Below are 10,281 nucleotides of genomic sequence, written 5' to 3'. Positions count from 1 at the left end.
CCCATACAAATACTTCATAGTGGAGTTTTAAGAGGCCAAATAGCAATACAAATTCAAGTCAGTGAAGAAAATCTTAGGAATTAGACACACTTATTATTTAATGATTGCTGTTTGTTTCTGTTAAAAAGCCATTCTCAAGTATATATATTTTTTCTATTACATAATTTTCCTGACAGGCCTTGTGATGGAGCCTCAGACTCCGATGCGTCTGGTGATGAAGGTGCACCGTACGGACAAAGATAATCACGAGGCAATTACTGTAAGAGCACTTCATCCACTCTTATCCGGGGTGACCTGGAGCGAGCAGATAGGAGCTCGGTGTTGGGCTCAAGGACACTTCAGCAGAATGCACAGCGGTTCAAGGACGTCATTTATCGTTTCTGGGAATCAAACTCGTGACCTTTGCTTCAGCGTGCCCTCCTCTGCCTGCCGAGCCACTGAGCACACACACACACGGTCGTCTGTCTGTGCAGTGTTGTGGGTTTAATGTGAGTTACACAGGACGGATTGGCACGTCTCTGTGGAAAGAAAAACAAGGTTAAAAATGAAAGTTCATGGTTAAATCATTTTGGGACACGTCCTCAGTCATGGCACCAAACTCAAGAATCCATCAGAATGCGACCTTTAAATGTGGCAGCATTAAGGCCGTTCTCTGCTAACAGAAACGAAGGTCTGGGGTAGTTGGTTAACGGGCCAAAAGCAAATCTATGTCCACCGAAGAAAAAGTGCCAATAATAGTAATCTGATTGTTTCCTTGCAAAAACTTGCTTCAGTTTGATCTATTTAGTGCCGCCTCACAACACAAGTTATGTAAAGGCACTTCACATCAGCACAGTGAAGATCTTATAATAGTGTGTTATATAGAGAAACACAAGATAATTCCCTTTGAGCAAACATCTTGTGACAGTAGAATGAAAGAAGTCCCCTTTAAACAGAGGACAGATGTGGCAGAACCAGGCTCAGGGAGGGCAGCCGTCTGCCTCGACCAGCTGACTGAATGAGAGAAGAGAGAATAAAAGGCAGCAGACAACAATTTAGAGAACATAAACACCTGTTGGGTTCATCAATCAGCAACATGTCACGGTGTTAGAAATAACTGCAGAATCGCATCGTTTATGGTACACATGTGCAAGGAAATCTCATTATTAAAGGCAAAACTAGAGAAAGTTGTTCCAGATAAACATCCATCCATCCATCCATCCATCCATTATCTTTACACCGCTTAATCCTCACTAGGGTCATGGGGGGCTGGGGTCTATCCCAGCTGACTCAGGGTGAAGGCAGGTTCACCTGGACAGGTAACCAGTCTATCACAGGGCTACACTTAGAGACAGACAACCAAGCACACTCACATTCACACCTACGGACAATTTAGAATCACCAATTAACCTCAACATGTTTTTGGGAGGAAGCCGGAGAACCCGGAGAGAACCCACGCTGCACGAGGAGAACATGGAGACTCCACACAGAAAGATCCCGGATGCCCTCACCGGGACGCAAACCGGCGACCTTCTAGCTGCGAGGCGACGATGCGAACCACCGATCCTTGCAGCCTCCAGATAAAGATAAATATCTACAACAAAAGTTTCAGCATCAAAATTCTGCATTAGTTTAATAGTCATGGTGAGGTTTGTCAAATATGTTGGTAAAAGCCTGTTTTCCACTCAGTTCACTGAAGGTGAATCATGAAAACGTAGGATGTAGAGTTTCTTGATCTCGACGCACGCTACAGGAAAAAGGTGCCTCCACTGCGCCGTCAACAGTGTTATAACTTGTCACAAGCGGAGTCCGGTGAGGTCTTGTGGGGGAAGTCTGTGTCAGGCTGGGTGATGTAAGTTTTGAGCTGTGTCAGATTATGTAACACTATCAGCTCACACCTTGTAGCAGAGCAGCTCTCTGCTGTAAATGAAGCAGAACAAGAACTTTGGGCCACAGGGCCTTAACTTTTATTCATTGGAAAACCTCAGAAGTGAACAGGGAGAGCATGTTTTCTTTCCCGCACGTTGACATTTGAGGCTGTTTGTTTGGAGACAATATCCCAGGAACTATGACAGAATGAAGCCTGGAACTTCTCAAACTCAGCCGTTGATTCAGATTATGTAATATCAGAGTTGAAATATGAAAAAAAATCGTCTTTAAGCAAACATTAACCAAAGAAATATATAATGCAGAAGTTAACGTGTGACATTTTCTTAACCATATGTCACAATAATGCAAAACAAAACATATAAAAAAAGATTCTAATACCAAAAACTTGGTCACAAAAATGAAAAGAAAGATATTTTTGCTTAACTTTCAGAACTAATTAAGCAGGTTTCATAGATTCAGAGGTCCCAGATACTATTCAAACTTTTCCAAAATTGCAGATCCTGAGTCAATGACATGATGACAAATAACATCGAACATTTCAGACTTCTATTCTCAATAGTTCCTTAAATTATTGTTCAAACATTGCCTCAAACTTCAATGTACGAAAAAATGTGCTAAAAGTGGATCAACTGCAAATTTAAAACAAAACAAACAACAACAAAAAACTCAATATAATCTAAAATTTCACAGATACCATTTTAAATATCCAGAGTTTTTTGGGGGGTGAAAAAAAGAAATCCGAGATGGCTGAGCAGAAGGTCCCAGATGATTTGAGATGGAAGGATCCTGTTAGGAGAACATCCAGACACAAGCCTGTAAACGCGTCATCACATGATCTATTTTTGTCACTTCAACAATAAAAGGTAAAGGCCAAGTAAGAAAAACAGGATCACAGCGACAAAACAAACAAACAAACCAAAAACAAAGTATAAAACATTTACAACAGAGGAGCTATTTTAGGATGAATAAAACATCTGATTTTCTGTGTCGAGGCTTTACACCACTTCAGCTGGTATTTGTGGTTTTTTGTTTTTTTCAATGTGCGAGACAGAAACGCAAAAGCGTTTAATGACAGCGTTTAGCAATGCTGAATAGTTAATCGAGCTTTTAGCCAAGGGACTAAATTAGCATTTTACTATAATCCGGCATGTTTGCATCTTGTATTTTTATTTATTTTTTTTTACTGATGTTCATTAATGTGCATTGTCTCTGTTAAATAAACAAACAAATAAGAAATCTTCCATAAAGAGAAATGCTGCCTAATTCCGAGAAGAAAAGTGTTCTTTTTCATTTCCACTTTGCCTTTTATGTCCGTGTATATTTAGATCTCCACACTTATTATATGAAATTTATGTAAATGGTTTTGCGCTGCAGCCAGTGGAAGCATTTATCTCCCCAGCTGCCTTCGAGTGGTCACCAGTAATGACTGTCATTACACTGGGCAGCTCCCAGTAGCCAACAGCCAGACACACTGGTGCAAAATACCGCCTCGCTCAGCTCTCTGTGACTGCGTCGAGTGCTGGGATTTGATGCGCCCTGTGTTCCTGAACAGCTGTCTTCCTCCGACGTACTTTGAGGACTAAAGCAGATTGCGGCTGACGCGAATCTGACAGACCGGCTCCAGACTTGAAACAAGACGGAGCAGACAGGATCACATCTCCCCTGTTGTGTCCCGCTCACACAGGCTGCCTCGGCTTTCTCCAAACCCATCACAAATTGTAGCCTTAAAGGCGCGTCATAGCCCCGATCCTCAGCTCTGAAGGCTGCACAAGGGCTCACGTAGCCTGAGATCGCCTGGTAGGGGCCCGCGGGCTGTACCGACAACACCAGCAGTGACAGCAGCTCATCTGTCAGGACCCCGAGGCGCCGAACGACCCGAGGAGATCGGCTAATCTCTGCTTTCTTTAGGATGACCCCTGACATGCAGCTGATCTTAGCTCTGCTCCTTCTTGCTTTGTTTATCTGGACGGTTAAAAACACCCCATTATGCAATCCAACAGCTTCATAGCGATTAATTGCGTTTGCAGTGTTACACTTGTGCTGCGACTATCACAGAGGTGTTACCTCGGCTCTGGTAGTTTCTATTTATAGCCGAGCTAGCAGCATGAAAGCATCAGTCTGTCTGCCAACCATTGAAATATAATCAAAAACCACTGGATGGATTGCCATGAAATTTTCAACAGACATTCGTGTTGCCCAGATGATGAATCCAACTGACTTTAGTGACGCCCAGACTTTTCCTGCTGTGCCACCGTGAGGTTGACATTTGCAGTTTTGGACGACCTTTGTCAGCAGCTATTCTGCTTCAAAATTTGGTGAAGATACCGATGTGCCCTCAGGACTTAATTGTGATCATATCTCAACTTCCCACATTTTGCCACATGAATCAGAACGTTAACTAATAGTTTGGTTCACACCTTCAAAACTCATGATATCCTGATCATCCACAGCTGCCCTTTCTCTTCTAGATACAGTTTATGGTTCTTAATTAGCTCAAATGTAGGCATGAGCAAAACAACCTGCTTAAAATCAACATATCAATATTTATCTCTGCTCTATTACAGCCTGACAGAGTGATGGCTGCGAGTTTTTTTCTGTTTTCGGCTTCTTCCCTCTTTCTCAGGATTCGATGCGGTCAGCTCTCTCCACGCCGCCGCTCTTGTTAGCGTGAAGTCGCCTGCTGCTCCCTTTCAACTGTGAAGAGCTTCGCCAGGAGAGCAAACAGCAGGAGTTTCAGGGAAGCACACGATCCCTCACCGGCTTCCCACTGCAAGCGCAACCTTCTGCTGGAAGTCAGGATCCAAGCAGCAGGAAGGCCGACGCGTGGAGCTAAAGCCTCGGAAATACCCTCATCTCACGCTGTTCTGTTTGGATTACATTATGTCATAACGAGCTCCCATCATTTTGTTCTGTTTAGTGTGCACATAGGACTAATCATATCATTGTTTCAGGGCTGCAAGGTGGTTCGGTGGTTAGCATCATTGCCCCGCAGCAAGAAGGAGTTTGCACGTTCTCCCTGTGAGCGTGGGTTCTCACCGGGTTCTCCAGAAACATGTTGAGGTTAATTGGTGATTGTAAATTGTTCGTAGGTGTGAATGTGAGTGTGCTTGGTTGTCTGTCTCTAAGTGTTGATAGACTGGTTACCTGTCCAGGTGAACCTGCCTTCACCCTGAGTCAGCTGGGATAGACTCCAGCCCCCCTAGTGAGGATTAAGAGGTGTATAGATGATGGATGGATGGATATCATTGTTTCCCATAAGGCTGTAGCGCTGCATTTCTCACATATAAGCCCGTTTTGTTGCCCGTTATTGTATTATACTGCAATGTACTGTGTATCCATGCTATTGTGTTATTCTAGCTGCTATCTGCCTCATCTGCTTTGTCGTGATTTATTTCATCCAGAGCTGCAACTAATCGCTTTCATTATCTGTTCATTTCTCAGCGAGCTTTATGATTAATTGATTAGTTGTTTAGTGCATAAAACAGGGAACGGTGCCCATCGCAGAGTCCAAGCTGAGGCTTTGAAAAATGCTCGTTTTGTCTGACCAACAGTCGATCTGCAGCGATACAAAACCTGAGGAAAGCAGCAAAAGCTCACGTTAAACAAACTGATTATCAAGTGAAATGTGTAAGTGGCTACCTTCTATAATGAGCAGTTTATACAGAGATCATACAGTGATAAACCCACCTGTCGAACATGGTGTAGTTTCCCTTCAAGACCTTCGGGGGTGCCATCTGGCATCAGGACATTGGTGGTGGATCCCTGGGGTCTTGTGGGTTGCAGGGCGAGGCCTCTGTAGATTTGGATCGTTCCAGTGCAACCAGCGAATACCTGATTGGATTTGAGGAGTTCAGAGGATGGGTCAACGCGTCAGGCTCTTGGTCATGTTCCTCGAGCCGTTCCTGAGCAGTTTTCGTGGTGTGTCGAGGCCACCAGCTGCTGTGTTTGACCTGCAGCGAGGTCTAGGTGGGTGGTACACGTCTAAATGAGTGCCAGCACCAAAGGTTTCCCAGCACAACACTGCATCGTAACAATTCTGTCACTGGTTTTAATATTATGGCCGATCGGTGCGTGAATGAACACAGGGATGCAAATACGAGGCTGGAAAGGCTCAGACCTCGAGCACGTTTGAAAAATGCCGGTGGAATCCTCTTTCCTTCGCTGCCAATGTTCCCTGGACCTTCACACAGAGAAACAGGCGACAGACTATTTTAAATCTCACCAGCTCTTGAGAATGAAAGGAATCACTGCAAAATCAATTACGCAATATCAATACTCCCTTCCGTATGTCCTCTTGCACAGCCGCTCACACTCGCAGGGGAACAATCCCTTCCAACCTGCTCAGAGACCATTAAATTAACTGGAGGCCGGATAGTGAAATGGGGCGTTTGGGACGGGGAATAAATTCGGCATGAGGCGCCTGAGCGTGCACAGCAGAGAATGAAAATAATTCAATTATCAGTGGCTGTCTTTTAATATGAGTCATGTTGCATAAAGCATGACTGTGATATCGATCCTTAATGGCTCGTGTTCCCCGCCGCCGCTCCCACTCGCTATGTGTATTTAGATTGGAGTATAATCTTTGTTTGGCACGAGCTAATGAGATTTCAGAGACAGAAAATGAAGACTTTCATTCCAGAGTGATTTGTTTCTATTTTGGGTGCAGCGCTGGAAATGATCACAACTTCAAACCCCCTCCCCTCGGGCGGTGCTACAAAACTATTTTTGAAAACTTTAATATGTTTGCCTTCGCTGTCAGGTGTCATTTTTCAAACGATGGCTCCACGTTCTCCTTCAGACGTGTTTCCTACATCCCGGTAATCTTCACTACTTACAGCTCCTTGCATAACAAACCGGCTTCCTCCTGCTGCCTGTTTGCATTGTGCGAGAGCCGGATTCCCACTGAACAAATGATGCATATTTAGTTCTGCCTTCACATTACCAGCCATAATCAGCCGCGCATGACATCCATATGACTATTTTGACTTTTTAAAACGAGCAAACTGTGAAAAGGCTCCGGTAAAGGCGTAGGTTGTCTCTTACATAATAATCCAAAAAGCACAGACTGCACATTTCTCCTCTGTGGGATCAGCTCTCATTTAAAATTCTGATCCGCTCCAGCTCCCCCCTGCCCTTCCCTAAAAAAAAATAAATAAAAATAAAAAAAACCTGTGTATGCGTGATATCAGCAGAATTATTAAGTAACACAACACAAGATGCATGTATATTCGCTCGCAAACAAAATCACAGGATGATCTCTCCCCGTCTTGCTTCGGAGTGAGAGATGATGCGGGTTTTTCAAGGCGGGAGATGATTGCGTATCAACATATTCAGTGTTGGCGTCGGGGAGAAGATTGTTATTCTGCGTGGCGTTCTGGAGGGTCTCGGCTCAAAGAGCAGCCTGGGCCCGGAGCCTGGAGACTACTGTGTTTGTGTGCGTAGCCAGACAAAGTGTCTGGGTTCACAGAAAACCAATCGAGACACCTGCCGGCCACCACTGCCAGCCGCTGATAAAATGGGGAAAAGAATGTATTGGGCCTCCGGCGCATACGGCCGCCTTGAAAAGGGCAGGAGGGATTGGAAGAACGGTTTCCTCACACGCCTTTTTTTTCCCATTTGTTTGTCTTTACCACCTGCCACTTTTATCGTCTGACGAAATAAAACACATTAAAAAAAAGGCAGTTGTGCACTCGGATCATTTTTATTAGAAAAGAACAAAACAAAAACAAACAAACAAACAAACAAAAAAAACAAAAAAACGGCGTCTCCAGGCGGAAAACTGATGGAAAACAAAAGGCTCCAGTACAGACAAGAAAAATAGCTGCTAGAGCAACTGACCAACAGCTACAACATCAGGATTAAAGCACTTCACCATTTATCATGCACGGAGAGGATACTCTGCAAAAAACACATGCGGGTGGGCGGGGGGACGAAGAAAGAAAAAAAAAGGAAAAGAGGAAGAACAAAAACCCAAAACACGCCACCTCAGCACAACATCGCAACATCTGTGTTAGGTAGGAAAAGGCCACAGCAGATCACGAAAACGTCACATATCGTCGAAAGGGTCACAGTTCACTTGCTGCCCCAGCAGGAATGAGATCAGGGAACGTACTTTGTCATTTTTATTTTATTTTTTTTTAAACTTTCACCGGGTTGTATGACATCTCTGTGAAGTGCAAAGACTCTGTCGCGTTTCCAGCGTCTCCGCTACCTACGATACTGTAAACAATCTACACTATAAGGCGCACAGTTGAAAAAGTTGCCCAACGAAAGAGCCACAACATCAGTTCGTAAAGGGTTTGACGTGAAGATGTCGTCACCTTCATCATCAACACTCTGCAGACCTGGCATACCAACTGTCAATATACCAACTGCAGGCAGTAAAATGCTGTTTAAGTCTTGTTTTTTTTCCTTTTTTTTTTTTTTTTTTTTAAATGGGCACCACACAAAAACAAAAACTACATTTAAAGACAAAAGTATATGAACCCATTTTCTTTCTTTTTCCTTATACATCAATCTCAGTATTTTTGTTTTTTTCAAATTAGGCACACGGTACAGCACAGTAAACTTGTTTTTCTTCAATACCTCTTTTGGTTGTTGACATCTAAAGACGTGGACACTGAAGGCCCCTTCATGACCGAAGGGACAAACTGTTTTCTTTTTTGTTTTTTTTGTTTTTAAATCACACACAGAAGAGTAACCCATCACTGGCATCTGTCTGTTCCAACGTTTCCAAAAAAATTAAAGGGAGTTTTTCCACCCCAACGTCCCTCCATGTGATTATTAACCCTGCTTTACGACCTCTACGCCACCTTTTTCACGGCCTTCCCTTCCCGTCCGGAAGGTAAAGACCATCACAGAGCATCTTACAAAGACATAAGGCATTAAATTCCCTTTCGCCTGATTCGTTTCACTCACACAAAGTCTTCGTCGTCTCCGTCCACAAATTAAGACAAAATACACGAAAACGAAAGACTTTGACAAACTCACTCTGCAAATACTTTTTGTTTTTTTTCACTTTAACTAGTTTAAACACTGATTGTCTACATTATCAATAAAAATAAAATACAAAAACATAAGTAAACATGAAAAGATGTAAACACTTGTTATTATCCAACTGGATCTCAAAAGATGTTCGACCCTGTGTGAGATGTGTTCTTCCACACATGAGATGGAGGAGGCGCGAGGTAGTCCACGAGAGAACTGATGGCGGGGGAAGGGACTCATGGGTGAACCCTAATTGGCTCTGGTGCATCGCTTGGACTGAGGGCCATGTTAGTTTGTGGTTTTGATCGATATTCTTCATCGTAGAGTTCTGGTTGTCTTGTTACAGAATTTTCTTTTGATTTGGCAGGGAGAAGCTGTTGAACTGTGGTTTGCACTCATCTTGACGACGACACGCCGTCCAATTTTCTTTTCAGTCTGAGCGTTTCAGAAGGTTTTCTGAAAGCTCTTGTTTTCCCGGTGAATCGGCAGTCATTTGTTCTTAGGGCCAAAGTGCTTTAGAAGCATCAAATCAGTCTATTTAGAAGTTTTCTTTCTGAACGTGTGCACCTCAGACAATGCGGTAATCAAACGTGTCTTTCTCGGTGTGGTCAGTCCAGTTGGACGACGGCATACTGCGGTAGGGGTCCAGCAGGATGCGGAAACACCGCACGATGAGCAGGGCCAGGAAGATGAAGAGCAGCAGCACGAAGACGAAGGCGGCCTTCTGCTCCAGCGTCAGGTAGGAAGGCACGTGATGGCCGCCACCCGACGAGGACAGCGTGCTGCTGAAGAGGCCCTCGGCCATCCTGGGCACATCCATGCTTGATCGTCTCGGCTCCAGCTCTTTGTCGGTTGCGTAAAGATTTTTGAGGGGAAGATGGGCTCAGCGGACAAGACCTGTGTGAAAATCCAAATAAACGGATTACAGCTCGTGTCGTCTGAGGTTTGACATGTGAAAAAAGCAAACGAATACAACAATTTCAATTCTCAGATCTCATGACTTTGTAGAGATGACAGGAACCAAAAAAAATGTGTCTCATCCCACAACAAAGTGGCCCCAAGATGAGTTTATTTTGGGAACTCTGGGCAAAAAGCCCACTCCGTGAGTAAAGGAGGCTCGAGGGACTCCTTTGGCCTTGAATTTCAGCAGCTCAGGGGGTTTGAATTGCTACTTTGGAGTTTCGGTGATAGGACATTTATTGGAGGCAATGCTGCTCCGGAGGTATAGATGTGTCACCAGCTTCATTAAGCCACAGCCTATTACTCAGAAATTTCAAACCCTGCCTCGGATAAATCGTATTCATATGAAACCAATCTGCTTCGGCAATTCAGATTCAGTGGAAACATTTATTTTAAGCATTGTCATGCAAAAGGAAAAATGAATTTCTCCTCAGACAAGGTTACATAAATGAAGCATGAATATAA

At 43.9% G+C, this 10,281-nt stretch overlaps 1 protein-coding gene across 1 annotated transcript; it reads right to left on the bottom strand.

The window, feature by feature from the left end:
* Positions 1-9,424: 9,424 nt before the first annotated feature.
* LOC103360391 (cortexin-3-like) lies at positions 9,425-9,720 on the bottom strand. Its single transcript, XM_008286118.1, has one exon. It carries the CDS (start codon positions 9,674-9,676, stop codon positions 9,425-9,427), a length of 252 nt encoding a protein of 83 aa, XP_008284340.1. The 5' UTR covers positions 9,677-9,720.
* Positions 9,721-10,281: the final 561 nt, after the last annotated feature.

This window comes from Stegastes partitus, unplaced genomic scaffold, assembly GCF_000690725.1.
Source record: "Stegastes partitus isolate 25-593 unplaced genomic scaffold, Stegastes_partitus-1.0.2 Scaffold434, whole genome shotgun sequence".
Lineage (NCBI taxonomy): Eukaryota > Metazoa > Chordata > Actinopteri > Pomacentridae > Stegastes > Stegastes partitus.
Note: the sequence above shows the minus strand (reverse complement) of the source record. Positions and strands in the feature narration are given on the sequence as shown.